Source organism: Lissotriton vulgaris, chromosome 9 (assembly GCF_964263255.1).
Source record: "Lissotriton vulgaris chromosome 9, aLisVul1.2, whole genome shotgun sequence".
Lineage (NCBI taxonomy): Eukaryota > Metazoa > Chordata > Amphibia > Caudata > Salamandridae > Lissotriton > Lissotriton vulgaris.
In genome coordinates this window covers 703,432,807-703,448,702 of record NC_141697.1, presented here as the reverse complement: position 1 = coordinate 703,448,702, position 15,896 = coordinate 703,432,807, and the positions used below count along the sequence as shown (strand labels likewise).

General features: G+C 43.0%; 1 protein-coding gene across 16 annotated transcripts in view; it reads left to right on the top strand.

The window, feature by feature from the left end:
* Positions 1-11,451, top strand: part of LOC147692138 (galectin-4-like) — a 379,836-nt gene extending 368,385 nt beyond the window's left edge. For 2 of the 16 annotated variants that reach the window (XR_015299996.1, XR_015300008.1), the window contains 4 exons: positions 4,470-4,558; positions 7,990-8,155; positions 8,421-10,618; positions 10,822-11,451. Coding sequence is in view for 2 of the 16 variants with exons in the window: in XM_086938440.1 (XP_086794566.1) it covers positions 4,470-4,558; positions 7,990-8,155; positions 8,421-8,564 (399 nt within the window). In the remaining 14 variants the exon portion in view is untranslated. Of the gene's footprint in view, positions 1-4,469; positions 4,559-7,989; positions 8,156-8,420 lie in introns of all 16 variants that reach the window. The other 14 variants (XR_015300000.1, XR_015300006.1, XR_015300001.1 and 11 more) reach the window with 11 other exon arrangements.
* Positions 11,452-15,896: the final 4,445 nt, after the last annotated feature.

The window sequence follows — 15,896 nt, the reverse complement described above, 5'->3', positions numbered from 1 at the left end:
GTATCCGCCAAACCCGCTATTAAGGCTCTGCACTGGCTCCCAGTCCGCCAAAGGGTGGAATTTAAAGCCATGTGCACGGCCTACAAGCTGATTAATGGCTCGGGACCTGCGATCCTCAGCGGCCTGGTTACTCCTTATAAAGCATCTAGAGCTCTAAGGTCCGAGAACGAGCACCTTGCCAATATCCCCAAATTTAAGAGAACGCGCACCGGAGGTCGACGTTTCTCTGTAAAAGCGTCCACTGGATGGAACTCCCTCCCACGCTCCCTCAGATTGGAGCCCAGCTACCTGGCATTCAGGAAAAAACTCAAAACCCTCCTGTTTCCTAAATAAGCCCTTCGCCCCTCTCCCTCTCAGCAGGATATAAATCTTTACAGCGCGGGGATGCCCTCGGGTCACCAGGCGCTTTACAAATTGCTAATAAATAATAAATAAATAAAAAATGTATTCTATGCACAGAGATGAATTCAGCAGCCCACATGCCACGAACTGCAAATGCTACTTACAAGTATGCATCTGTTCTTGGCATGTAGGGCTGCTGACATTCATATCGCCCGCCCTCCTCCCCGGCGCCTGTAGCAGCTGCAGTATTCACATATCATTTCATGGCATGGTCATCATTCACTGAGTCTCACTCCATCTTGGCCACAAAGGCTAAAAACAATCTGGGGATGGAGTCGATGCCCATGCGCACTGTAGTCCAGGGGAGGAGCCACCTATCTCGTGATACTTCAAAGACTCTTCCAGGAAAACAATGTGCAATCATCCGGAGCCAACACTAGGCGGCGATCTATGCACAGTTATGAATGTCAGCAGCCCTACATGCCAAGAACAGATGCATACTTGTAAGTAGCATTTGCATTACTCCACATCAACCACTTGGAGTTGCTAGCTGTTTTTCTAGCCCTAAAAGCATTCCAAAAACAAGTATCAGGCAAAGCTGTCTTAGTCCACACAGACAATATGACAGCCATGTACTACATAAACAAACAAGGGGGAACACACTCTCTGCAGCTCTCTCAGTTAGCACAGCAGCTATGGAGATGGGCTATACCACTTAAGATCCTCCTCTTAGCCCAACACGTTCCAGGAGTACAAAACACAATAGCAGATCTGCTAAGTCGACAGACACAGCAGATCCACGAGTGGGAATTTCATCCGCAAGTTCTTCAACCGTTCTTTCAAATGTGGCGACAACCTCCGATAGACCTCTTCGCCACCCACGAAAACACAAAATGCCCAAACTTCGTTGCCAGATATCCACACCCGCTGTCCAAAGGCAATGCGATATGGATGAACTGGTCAGGACCATTTGCATACGCTTTTCCTCCTCTCCCACTACTTCCGTTAGTGGTACGCAAACTACAGCAACATTCCCTAACACTCATTCTAGTTGCTCCAACTTGGGCCAGATAACCGTGGTACACCACGCTGCTGCAACTATCTGTGGTACCACACCAGAAACTAAGCCTATCTCCACGCCTATTAACACAGAACCATGGAGAGATCAGACGACTGGACCCAGCTCAGCTCAACCTAGCGATCTGGCTCCTGAAGTCATAGAGTTTGGTTACCTCAACCTTCCTCCAGAATGTATGATCGTTATTAAAGAAGCTAGACGTCCCACTACTAGAGCATGTTATGCTGCTAAGTGGAAACGGTTTGTGATATACTGTCAAAACAACCACATAAATCCTTTAGATGCATCTTTTCAACACATCATAGGATACCTATTACACATTCAAAAGTGTAATTTAGCCTACACGTCTATCAGACTACACCTTGCTGCCATTGCAGCATACTTACAAAATAGACAACATCTTTCTCTTTTTAGAGTACCTGCTATAAAGGCTTTCATGGAAGGACTCAAAAGAATAATCCCTCCCAGAACGCCACCTTCCCCAGTGTGGAACTTAAACATTGTTCTCACACGGTTAATGGGACCTCCCTTTGAACCTTTACATAAATGTGAATTGCAATTCCTAACTTGGAAAGTAGCTTTCCCAGTAGCTATTACTTCTCTCAGAAGAGTTAGTGGTTCTTCGTACTAATCCTAAATTCCTTCCAAAAGTTTTTTCACCATTCCATCAAAATCAATCTATTGAGCTGCCCGTATTTTTCTCGCAGCCACAAACAGTCGCAGAAAGAGCTCTGCACACCTTGATGTCACAAGAGCATTACTGTACTACATCGAAAGGACACAAACTTTTTGTAAAACTAAACAACTTTTCGTGTCCTTTTCACCACCACATAAAGGTAACCCCATATCAAAATCAGGGATAGCTAGGTGGATTGTTCAATGCATACAAATATGTTACCACAAAGCTAAACGTATGTTAACAAGTCCTCCTAAAGCCCATTCTACAAGGAAAATAGGGGCTTCAATGGCATTTTAGGGAACATTCCCCTAGATGATATATGCAAAGCAGCTATATGGTCTACACTGCACACATTCTCAAAACACTATTGTGTAGATGTGCAAACTAAACAACAAGCCACTGTGGGCCAGGCTGCACTAAAAACTCTTTGAAACAACTGCAACAGATACGGGTGGTCGCCGCTAAAGGTTGGTACTGCTATACAATCTATGCACAGTGTGTAATCTGCAGCTCATATGCCTCGAACGGAAAATGCTACTTACCAGTATGCATCTGTTCTTGGCATGTAGAGCTGCAGAGTTACACAGCCCACCCGCCTCCCCGGCTACCTTTATCTGTTGCAGTATTATATTAATTAGATACAAATCACATGGACATCACTACTTCTTGTACAGCTCTGTCACTTTCCTAATGGCGAAAAACAATCTTGGGATGGAGCCGATGCCCATGTGCAGTATGATCCAAAGGAGGGGTCACCTATCATGTGACTTCCAAAGACTTTTCTACAACAAAAACAAACTGCAAACTTCCGGGCCCAATACTAGGTGGCCATCTATGCACAGTGTGTAACGCTGCAGCTCTACATGCCAAGAACAGATGCATACTGGTGAGTAGCATTTTCCTTCCATTCTTGCAAAGGTAAAAGAAATGTTTTGCGGCGTGAAACTGCTCTGTATTTACATACTATGATTTTTGTTGTTGGAAATAAAAGTTTTACCTTTAGACATCCGCCATAGGTTGGGCAGGTAGTACTCCCTGTCACATCGAGCATGAGCCCACATTGCCCAGGGTATGACCACCATCTTCACATCCTTTATTCCGCTGGCGGGTTCAGAAGCAAGCAGTGGAGCTCTGGTCAAAATATCAACTAGGGTGACTATTTAACCACGTCAAAAAGCTTTCATATCTTTGGAGAAAGAAAAAAAGTAACCGTGCCACTCAAGGGCAGTTACTCCGCTAAGTTGGAGGAGCATCGCCTCACATGCACATAAATAAAGGAAAAATTAAATGATAACTCACTGTAATTATCATTTTATTTGTTCCTGCCAAAGCAGCTTTGGGGGTGCGACAGGGCTGTCCTTTTGACCTTCAAGAATAGGAGAAGCAGGCTAGGAAGTACTATTATGATTGTTTTCTTTTACAAATGCCTGTGTTTTGATCATGAGGCACTGGTGTGCACTACTTGTTCGGAACTGGAATAAGAAACATGCAACATGGAAAGACATCTGCGGCCCGTGCATGTAACAGCAGTAGTGGGGGGATTTCGAGAGACGACGCTGAGGGAAAATAAAATAAATAAGTAATTTTCCCTTGTAGTTCTCTCACAAAATCCCCCCACCCCCACCACGCCCCACTGCCCCACCCTTTTTACCTGCACGGGCCGCGGCTGTGGAAAGATCTGATTCAAGCATGGAATGTCTTAGCTTGCCAACAATGCAAAACCTGAGGTATAAGGAGTTGGCCACTGATTATGGTGAAGGCGAAAATGATGTATAATGGGAACAATTGCTAAACTCAAATACTGAAGAATCATGTCTTCAAACAAGCAGAGCCAAACACACTAAAGGTGAATGGAGAAATGCGTGTAATAAATCTAACCACTGGCAATCGCTCTGGGCAGCATTCCATGACATTTCAGTTTGGACCCAACCATATGCAAATCAGTCTTGACCCTGCTCCAAAAGGAACTGGCTCTTTCAACCTGGAGCATCTGGAAGTGCTGAGGGCCAGTCCAAAACTGGTTTTCATAAAGCAAACCCAACACTGTGTTACATTTACATATTTATTTACCTTGAAAATTATCATTGTAGATCAACAGCACAAGAAAATAAATAGATTTGCCCCTCTCGAATTAGCAGCTCCGCAGGTTATGCATTTTTTTAGAAAGAGCCCAGGATAATTTTCTATTCAAGATGTCACTGATTGGTAAATGCAATGTCCACCTCTGCGCTATAGTAGTTTCTAACTGTTGAGCAATGTATTGTGGATCTTGCGTGGCCTCAGTTTATGTGTTAGAGACACCGGAGTGTGATTTCATGAGAATTTGCACACTTTTGGTTTGTTCAGTCATGTTAATTGTTTGTTTTGCAGAGCGTACCCTTCCATGCAGCCATTGTTGGGAACTTTCGCAAAGATCATCGGATACTGATTGTAGGAAGTGTGAAGCACAATGCTGACAGGTACCCTCTATATGTAACTTAAGATAAGTAGGATGCAACAGATCTATCGCTTCTAATTGTAGTTAGTATTTAGGATCACAACACAGGCTCTAGAAAAGATTTCCTGATGCAAAATCATGAGATCAGACCTCATAGGTCCTCCTATTCTCAATCACATGGAGCCGCTGACATGCACATCCAAGTGTTAACTTCTCAAAGGAGGCAGTACTTGCAATCTCTCATAATAGGAAAATACCAGGGGGCAGATGTATCATCACCATCATTTGCAATTCTCAAATAGCGATTTTTTGAAATCCCTATTTGAGAATTGCAATTTGGGATGTATGTAGAAAATCTCTATTTTTTAGCGATTTCTTAAAATTCCTTAATTGCGATTAGCAAATTGCTCATCGCAATTAAGGAATAATTTCACATTCATTTCTATGGGCCAGGAGGCCCATAGGAAGGAATGGGAAGTTATTCTCAATTTGCGATTCGCAATTTGCTAATCGCAAATTGAGAAACATTTCAAGGGTGCATGGGTGTCTTAAGGACACCCTGCTGCACCCCTGAAATTTAGATGTGTGCACATACATGCCCTATGGGCATGTATGAGCACCACATGGCACCTTTACAAATTGAAAAAAGGACATTTGTAAAAGAATTCGCAAATTACCATCAACTACAAGTTGGTGGTAATTTGTGATTTCTTAGTGTGAAATCGCAAAACGTTATTGTTATTTACATAGCATTTAAGGAATCACAAATTTTGCGATGCGATTTTCTTCATACATCGCATTTGCCGATTTTTTTGTCGCAAAAACGCTGCTTTTTTAGGAATCGCAGCATTTGCGAGAAAAAAAACGGGATGATACATCTTCCCGTAAAGCCGTTTCTTTTTATCTATTAGCCCTTTCCACCTTTCCCCTACCAGCTTCACGCCGGGACACTCTTTGAGTAGCTGTGTGCATTACAAATTTCATAAAAATAAAACATAAGCTGTACCACCTGGAAAAACACTTCATTACATAATTATGTCAGTTGTTCAAAAGAACAAAATTCAAACCATTCACACTGAGTTTGTTACACCAGATATTAGGCTCATCATATTCTTCCTAAACAAGCATATTTAAGTGATAAAGCCATCACCACACAGACACCCATTTTGCGACAAATTTTGCTTGGTCCCACAACAATCCCTTCAATTTCTGCTCTACACTCAAATATCTCAGTGATGAGAAGGACTGGACTATCTCACTGGGACTCACTCCCAATGAGTTCACATATTTTTATCACTCAGTCTTTAAATATCACTGCTTCCCAGTGGCCTCCAAATTTAAGAGTTCAAACTGCTGTGTGTCTCTTATGATACCGCTGAATAGATTGTCGTAGGTGTCAAAGATAGACAGACTTCACAGTTGTTACTTGCTCACAGCTGCACAGCTATAGCATGCAATTTGTAACTGTTTGACCCAAATGTTGAATCTTTATTTGGTACCTAATGAAGAGACCTTTATCTTTGCCACTTTCCGTACTTGACAGCAAGGTGCACTTAGCTTTACCAAGATGACAGAGGGGCATATGTATCAAGCCCTTTTCCCGTTCGCAAACAGGCCGATTCTCAGAATCGGCCCATTTGCGAATGGGGAAAGGCCTTTTGGGATGTATCATCCCAAAAGGGCATCGCAAATTAGAGAATCGCAAATTGCGATTGCATTTAAGGAATCGCAAATTGCGATTCCTTAAATGCAATGTATGAAGCACAGAAAAAGTGTGATTTGGCCTTAAGAAATCGCAAATTATTACCAACTTCAAGTTGCTGGTAATTTGCGATTTCTTTGAAAAATGAACTTTTTTGCATTTTTCAAAGTGCCGTGTGGCGCACATACATACATGTGTACACATAAATATTTCAGGGGTGCAACAGGGTGTCACTTTGACACCCCGGCACCTTTCTCAATTTGCGATTCGCAATCAGAAAATCGCAAATTGAGAATGTCTTCCCATTCATTCCTACGGGCCTCCTAGCCCATAGGAATGAATGGGAAGGTATTCCTTAATTGCGATTCGCAATTTGCTAATCGCAATTAAGGAATGCCAAGGAATATTGGGATTTTTTTATTACATCCCGTTTTGCGATTCTCAAATAGCGATTTTCTAAAAATCTCTATTTGAGAATCGCAATAACGGTATTTGATTCATATGTCCCTAAGTCCTTAACCTCCCTTCTTTAGAGAAGGACAGTGATAGCTAGAAACAATTTAACTTCATGGAATGGAATATCTGCTTGCCAGGACGTGGGGCAGCTGAACCAGTTGTATTGGCAAAAATTCAGCGTGATGGGAACATTTCAGATGTCATGACATAAATGATAAACCCGTTTCCCCCTATGCATTTTAATTTAACCCGTGACATGTGTGCAAATGATTTTTGCTGACTTGAATGTGTTTATTTTATCCTTAATTAAAAAAATAACGCGTTGTCCCATAATTAGGCTTGAGGAAAATGCCAACAACAAATAATCTGTTTACCTCAGCTCGCACATTTTTCCATAACACATCTGCAAATGCTAGCAAGATAGTTAAATGTAAGATGTCAAGCTGTAAGGGTGAAAAAGATAACAGAGAAAAGAAAAGGATATTCACTAACGTTGTTTAAACAAAACCAGGGGGGGGGTCCTAGGCAACAAAATACTAGATGAAGAAGAAACAGGAAATCATTCACAACAGTGAATAGAACCAGTCCAGTAATAGCATTGCCGCAGGTTGTGGCTAAGGTAAACCTGAATTCTCAAAATGAACCAAGACGCAATGACCAAAATCTGAACATCATACTTCATACCTCACCACTGCCCTATTACATGCACTGATCAGCCCAAAACTAGCACTCCCACCTTTCCATTTCACTGTGGATTTTGAACCAATGGCCATCTGTTTGCAATAAGTGCTGACTGAAGCGCGTGGGCTTGGCCTGTGTGCCTTCAGATGCCTCTTCTTTCCCCTTTCAGCTCTCTCCATGCTTTCTTGGCCCCCATCCACCCTTGTATTCATCCTTTTACATCATTCATGCCCATGAAGGGTTGTATCCATTCCTCTATGACCCATTGTCCCCCCTATTCTCGAATGTTCTTTTATTTTGCAGTCATTTACTTTCCTGTTCATGTATGTGACACCTCCTCTTTTGGCTCCTATGAACTGGATCGTTTACCGCTTCAAGTTCCCAAACTATAACACGCCTCTTCCTCCAGTAACACCCCCCTGCTTTCCTCTTTCGCCATCTATATTTCCAGCACTACGCACAACCTCTCTTGCAGACAAAACAATTCTGATGTGGGCCTATGGTTAGGTATCATTATTGGTCTATCAGTAAGAACTTTAAGGAAATTGATGCTCCAACATTGGTGTGTGCCATCGTCTGAACAGTGCTAAGAATTGCCTTTTTTTCCTGTTTAGATTTACTGTCAATCTGAAAAACACTCTGTCGAACAACATCATGATGCACGTCAACCCCCGCTTCAGGGAAGGGGCATTTGTGCGCAACACTCTGACTAACGGGAGCTGGGGCTCAGAGGAGAGGCAGATCCCCTTTATGCCATTGTCCCCTGGACAACCCTTCCAAGTAAGATCTGTGTTTCAGTTTTTTTTTTTTTACTGTGTATGAGTAAGTGATACAAGGGCCATTGGTCTGTGTGAGCAAGCATGGTTCATAACCTAATAAACCCAAAAATGCACACTTGGCCCACACACATAAAAATGCAAGATTTTCCTTTTCAGCAACCATCATTTAAAATGTGTACAAATGTGCTAGATTCAAGCATTTTGTGTTACACTGATTCATGAACTGGCCAGATATTTCATATGCCTTAATCTCTGCTTCCTTATAGATGGAGATCCTCAACCAGAATCATGGCTACAAGGTGTCGGTGAATGGCACACCGGTGTTTGAGTACCGTCACCGGATCCAGTCAAGACAAGTGAATCAGATTGAAATAGATGGAGATGTGATTCTGTCTTTAGTCCAGTACTAACACATTGCCAGAAAAAAAGAAGTTTTTGGGAATAGTGTGATTCTATTTCTCGTACTACCTTTTCCTTCATTTTAATGATCCCACTGGGCATTATGGCTAATCCATTTCAATGATTGAACCCGGGTATATTGCACAAAGGGTGCATTTTGTGTTAACAAACATTTCCAGCCATGTTCTTTGCACATCACAACTTGTTTATACCTATGTTGAGAGTTATCCAAAAGCATCTATTGGACTTTGGCTGATTTATCTAGAGAGCTACCAGAATTTGGAACAACATCCCAATCAAATCAAAACTGTGAAATCCTTCTGCAAATCACAAAGAAGCTGGCTCCCCCATGTTTCCAGAGAATACCTTATCTCCACACGATAGGATTCATCATCCACACGCATTGTATTCCCTAGCAAGCAATCCGGAGTCTCAACTCAGTGTGCCATCCATTGCTCTGCGCACTACTCTTCTCTAACTTGGTTAACCATCAACAAGTAGCTATCCTTGTGTGTAGTTTATTTATTGGGGTTGTAATAAGTGAAAGAAGGTATGGGAAATGCCACATAGGTACCATTGAGTTGGGTAACAATAAAAATCTGCTATTCAGCGCCGATATACCCTTGGTTGAATGTGCGCTCTGCAAATACACAACATGTTATAGAAGTTCACAAGTTATTTGGCACCTGGTTGTACTTTAGTGATACTCAAATGCGTTACTTGATGCAAATAAATGTACATATAAACAGCAAGTTTAGTACAGTGAATCCTAGAATTGGCCATGTTTCTGGTTAGTTCTCTTATTACATGAGTAACATGGACATACCTGATATATGTGTACTCTTGATGCCCTAATATAAGCTATGTAAATTGGGCATAGGCATTCTACGTGGACTCTGTTCTTTGGTGTTATATATTTAAACCTGGCTATTAGTCGTCGGCTTTGTGCTATGGGATAACCTATGTAAACTGGCTAGCCCACTGTAAGTGGGTTTTCTGTGGCATGATCATTGCAAAAATAACTGTATGTGGGTTGCATTTAGAATTCAGTTTCTTAGGTCTTTGCTATTTGGCACCAAGGGGCATTTTAGCACCATGATGCATTTTTCTAAGAATGTGATATTTTAGTTTCATTTATTTTCAGGAAGTAAGTGCTCTAATGCGGCACCATACATCAATGTTCGTATTATATTTTAGACAACATGCAAACCCTGCCTTTTTTGCTGTACTGACTAGTGCCAAGAGAAATGGAGCTACATAGCACACTCTTTCAAAGATATAAAATAGTGCTTAACAACACTGTGGTGTAAATTAGCACAGACTGAAAAAATTGCACAGCTTCGGCAGTACATGTAATTTGCGGTGACAATGATCTGTACACAAAAAAATGAATAAGTTTACGTTTTTCTAAGGAAAGAAATTGTAAAGTCTGGAGGCTTCGGATCGGGGGGCTCCTACCATTAAGAACAGCTTGAATACCTTGCCTTTCCAATAATTAAAATAAAAGTTTTTCGTTTGGTGAATTACATTTACATTAGGCGATAAAACATAGCAATTTCAGGAGGCCAGATGCACCTTGCTTCAAGGAATAGAAAACAACTCTCTCAATGTGTATTTTTCTTTAAATAATTAAGTAGAACATAATCTAAAGGTGCAACTTTTACATTATAAAATTCGGGGGAAGCATTACATTCTCATCCAGGGAAAAATTTAGCAAATCCAGTTCCACCCGTTTTGCTACTTGCATAATATGGAATAGAACGAACAGGCTGTACTCCCAACAATTGGCCCTCCAAGACATACAGTTTTAGACTAGCGCAAGAAAAACTGCCCTTTTTTTGCACTATTTTTGAAGATTATGTAATAGGGAATAAATGGCAGTAGGGCCCACATTTACTAAAGTTTTGCACCAGCTCTCATGCGCTGCACAAGATAGCGCCTGTTTCCTTACTGTCGTTAATTACCACATGTTAAGCGCTATACTGTGTTGTGGCATGCAAGCACCCTCACAGTCTTTAACCCTTTCGCTGCGGCGGCTATTCCGCCGCAGCGCTAAAGCGGCGGGGCGGCCGCCGCATGCTGGTGACAGAACCGCTCCGTCACCAGCTACAGTTGAGCTGTGCTGGTGACGGAGCGGTTCCGTCATGACCCGCCCCGCTCATTAAACCTGCCGCGCAGGCGCGAAATCAGCGCCGCGCAGGCGCGGCGGCCGGGCCATGATGGAACCGCTCCGTCATCAGCACAGCTCAACTGTAGCTGATGGCGGAGCGGTTCCGTCATCAGCAGGGGAGGGGTTAATAAATATGGGCTATGTTTGTAGCAAACTCAGAAGGCACCATTCCCATATGCATAAATTGCCTAATTGTGAAATTCTATTTGTATCCATCTCTCCCTATGCAAAATCGCTAATATGCCCGATCAGCATAATCTGCTTAGCTCCACTTCATCATAGGCAAGCTGCAAAAAAGATGCCAATGGTTTTCCTCCAGTTTTGCTTCACTGTTAATTTTGCCCACAAAAAGCGTTTTGCTTTTAATGATAATGGTGTAAAATCAATGACTATATTGAATACTAATTCAAAGATGGAACATATCTACGAGTATACAGTGTTCGAATGGGCAAGAATTGGGTTAAAATGATAAATATTTTGACAAATTAAAGGGTTAAAATGACAGAAAGGAAGTGTGTTTGTTAAAACACTTGTAAGTCAGCACAAGTTCTTCAGATAACAACCAGCCTGTGATGTATAACAACAAATGGTATAGTGGTTTATAGGCCAGCAATGTCCAACAGATGATAAATGACTGTGAAGACTATATGTATACTGATCAGCTGTATTAACCAATCGTCACATTTTGTATGATCCCTGATCATTAATAAAAAAAAGACTCAGACGCATATGTTTGCAATTTATTTAAATAAGGATTGTGAGGGTAGCATTCTACGTGCTGCACATTTAGTATCCTGAGGATGTGTATTTCTTGCTGCTCAAATCTGTTCTCCGAATCTTGTGTTTCCTTGCTTGGGTTCTTGTTTCTTACTGCTTCTTGGTCTGCCTGTTTACTCTCTTCTCCTCCTCAAAGCACATTGAATTCGTCTGTTCCAATTCTCTTGAATCGTTTACTAATAGCCCACCCCCCTCTCGCTTAAAAAACACTGTAGACAAAGACACTGAGCATCCTATTGACACCATGGCTGGGTTTGGTTTATCTCAAATCATCTGCAGCCCAACCCACTCAGCGGGGCACATTTTGGACAGAGTGTTCACTAACAACCTTATTGTGACATTTTTAAAGGCTTTCGACTTAACTTGTTACAATCAAAATCTTTTCCAATGGTATCTGTACTTCAAATGCCAGCCACTAAATGCTTTCGGCTCTGGCTTAAAATTCAAGACTCAGATCGGAGGACTGCCCTATCAGTTTCTGAGCTGGTGGTCCCAGCCGATCCTGATACAGCCACTAGAGCATATGAACAGTGGATTCAGGAAGTCACTGATTACCTTGCTCCTATGCAACACAAATGCAAAAACCACAGTTGATGGACAGAATGCAGAACAATGTCATATATTCACCCCAGTACAGAGATCTGGGCCTAAATCCATCGGTTTTTTTGCACTCCACACCACCCCAGTTCAGACATGACCATATGCAAATCAGTCTGACCATGTGCCTCATGGGAACAGTCCAGCACGAACTGCCAAGCCATGCTTTCCCTGGACGGAAACAAGCTTCCGAGGACCGGTTTCTGTCATTCCAGCCGTCTTCAGCCCGGCTTGCTTGAATCCAGTGGTGTGGAGTACATGGGACTCACGTCTGAGCATACCCATCCCACTCGGGGTGACAAATGCAAAAACCACAGGTGATGGACAGAATTCAGAACAATGTCATACATTCACCCCAGTACAGAGATCTGGGCCTAAATCCATCGTTTTGTTTGCACTCCACACCACCCCAGTTCAGACATGGCCATATGCAAATCAGTCTGACCCTGTGCCTCAAGGGAACAGTCCAGCCCGAACTGCCAATGCATCACAAAGCATCAAAAAGAATCAATCCTTCGGCTCCATGGTACAATTCAGATCTAAAAGCTTCTGAACAACATTGTTGTAGAGAGGAGAGAATATGGAGGAAGGAATATAAGGTCTGCAAAGCATCCTTGCACCATATCAGAGGCGCACTTTTATCAGTTATGCTTGTGCTATAACGCGAGGTGACCCTTGTTACTTCTCTTGCACGGCCAGGCTATCCTGTCCTATCGTCTCACCATCACCTTAATAAGAGGCATCCTTTGAACAGCAGGATTCATTTGTAACATCATAAGAGAGCTGCCACAGTGGACGATGACACATTAATAGACAGGCAGGTTTTTTGTATTATTCCCGTCCAGAATAGAAAATAAATGCAGTTATTTTGCGTTTTTACTGCTCTGGCAATATCGTTGTTAATGCAACTACATTATTGTCTTGTTAATTTAAATTATTTCGTTGGTGTCCATTTTCATATTCTTGGAGAAGTCACAATCTTTTCAGATGTGTAGCTTTTTCATGCAATGTGCGTTAAAATTAAAATTAAATTCTGAATTATAGATTTTGATGCAATTCCGATTTCTTCACGGACATTTAAAGAGATGTTGCTGGGAGGGAAGTATCGGTGTAGGGCTTGTTGGACCATGCAACCCTGCCCAGAGTTCCTCTCGCAGCAGGTCTCTGGACCTTTGTTGATGCTTCACATCAGCACAAACAGTAATCATGGCCTTCTGTGGAGCAGCATGAGAGGAAGGCTCTTAGGTCGCACAAAGTGTATCCCTTTTCAGCAGTGGTGAAAGTGCCGGATTATAGAAGAAGGTGCAGGACTTTGAACCGGTTACCTCCATGGTTGACTTGCCAGGCAACTCCTGTTTTATAAGCGCTTCCAGTTTCTTTCAACCGGGCCCGTCTCTCCATCCTTGGGCGACATAGATGGTTCAGGTATATTTGCTCTATGAGAATGAAGATGAGTGGGCATGAGCTATGTATGTGGAACTTTACAGTGCAAGCAGGAATTCATTTTGGGGATTCCTGTCTGTGTATGGTTGGCAAGTCTGAGGTTAGAAATTAAGCTGTCAGATAAGAATTTGACTCGTTAGAACATGTCATCACAATGGGTGCCATTACAACTCGGTCGTTATAACGACCGCGTTGTTACCACGCAAAACCATTACTACGCTAGTCATTACATTCACTTGCAGTAGATGGCGTGCTGACATTAGAAATGTATAATTTACTGTTCCAACTCCAGCCTTGGTAATAGTAGGGAAGGTGTTGGAATAGTAAAGTATACTATTTCGAATGTTAGAACGCCATCTACTGCAAGACGATGTAATGACTTGCGTAGTAATGGCATTGCGTGGTAACACCGCAGTCATTGTAACAACCATGTTGTAATTGCACCGCGATGTGATGCCTGCGTTGCGGTGACTATTTCCCGTCCGATAAGGATGTGTTTTGGTGGAAACGTAGGGACAATTCTCAGCCATAAGAAGTGAGCCAGGCACAAATAATGGAGGTTAAAGACGCATCCTCCATTGAAGTGCAGGGGCAGACTCTGCCCTTTTCATGTTTCATTCTTCCCCAGATATCCGCCTCAGATAGCTTTGTGTAGTAGCCAGGTAGGCAAGCCTCTTTACATTTTAAATCATTGTTTTTAAGTCCCCTGGAAGATATCACCTAGATCCAACCTTTTTGTACCCAATCTGCATATCAAAGCAGATATGGCATATGTAGCATATGTAAAAGAGGACAACTCCACTTAAACCACTGCAACAATACCTTTTGCCAAAACAGAGATGGGCTCCGAGACGCACATATTTGCCAGATAAACTGGAATAAATACTGAACAGAAATCCAAGGCAGGCTTCCAGGGATTTATCATTTTCTAGTGTCTATACTCCGAACAGCAGTGTGGAGGAGAAAGTCCTCCTGAGTTTGGGGTCCTTGATAGCCAACTCCCCAATGGAACAAACCTAAAGTCCTTCATCCTGCTAGAACTGCTGCTAGGAAGCCCTTTGAAGATAGGTGCCTGATTGGTTAACTGGGGAGCCAATACTGGAGGTATACCGACAGGAGAATACTTTCTCGAAGAGGTATCTACAGTGCATTGTTCTAGAGAACAGATGTGCAGGAGGGACTAAAAAACAGAGAAGCTTATTTACAAGCCCCTTGCGCCACGTTTGCATCATTTTTAACACGGGAAAAGCGATGACCGGGTGGCGCAAGGGGCTTGTAAATAAGCCCCTGAGCACTTCAAGGTCTATATGGGGCTCAGGGAAGAGTCAGCCTACACATCACTGTTGTAGCCTACATTGACTTCAAAACCATGTTTATTATGTGGTTGCCCCATCAGGATCTTGAAGTGGTGCTCGCCCCATCCTTTGTTTACATAAAGAAGCATCATCAAGGTAGGTAGGTATAAAAGAGCCCTACTCTCCCTTCCCCAGTCCACAATGAAATTGACCCCGCCACTGTGGAGATTTTTCAAAGGAAACTTTAACCCCTTCGCCGTGGGGCTAATTCCCCCGCGGTGCGGGAGGGAGTGGGACCGTGCGCTGCCCCACGGTACTCATGACGAGGCCAGCTCGTCATGCTGCACAGCAGAGCTGTGCTCCTAACGAGCTGAGCTCGTCATGACTCCGTCCACTTAATGGAATGCCCCGCACAGGAGGGGAATTAGCCCCATGTGGGCATTCCACTGCCGTTATGAAGAGCTCAGCTCGTCATGAGCACAGCTCCACTGTGCCTCATGACGAGCTGAGCTTGTCATGAGCCTTGAAGAGGTTAATCTGAGTGCACACAAATTCCCTTTTGATTTACAGTCTAGAATTGGGATCCACTGCAGTCTTTCTTTCACTTGGTGACTTCAAGCATTAGTCACTGATAGAGCAAGGGATCTAGGTGTGTGAGCAGCTTTGGACGTCCAACTCACTCCGACCCTCAGGCCTATGTGGTGTGCCTCTAAATGCCCTGCACACAATTTGAGAATCACCACAGGTTTGTGGATGGGGTCTTCTGTCCCAATTTGGGTGGTGGGATTTGGCATCGCTGTTGTGAAAATCGTATTCGGCCCACGGAAGTGCTGCTGAGTAGGTAGACCGCGGGGAGTCGCCGGCTAGAAAGTTGCACGGCGTGAAGATAACCCCTGCCGTGTAAGCCCATAACATGAGAATCCATCACGAATTCAATAGCGGGCCCCAGAAAATACTGGTTTTGCCCCCACGGGTAAATCCGTGAGTAAAATCACATTTTTGTTAAAATTTTCACACGAATATCCTCACGGTCGGATGCGACTTAGCGCGCGCATACCACC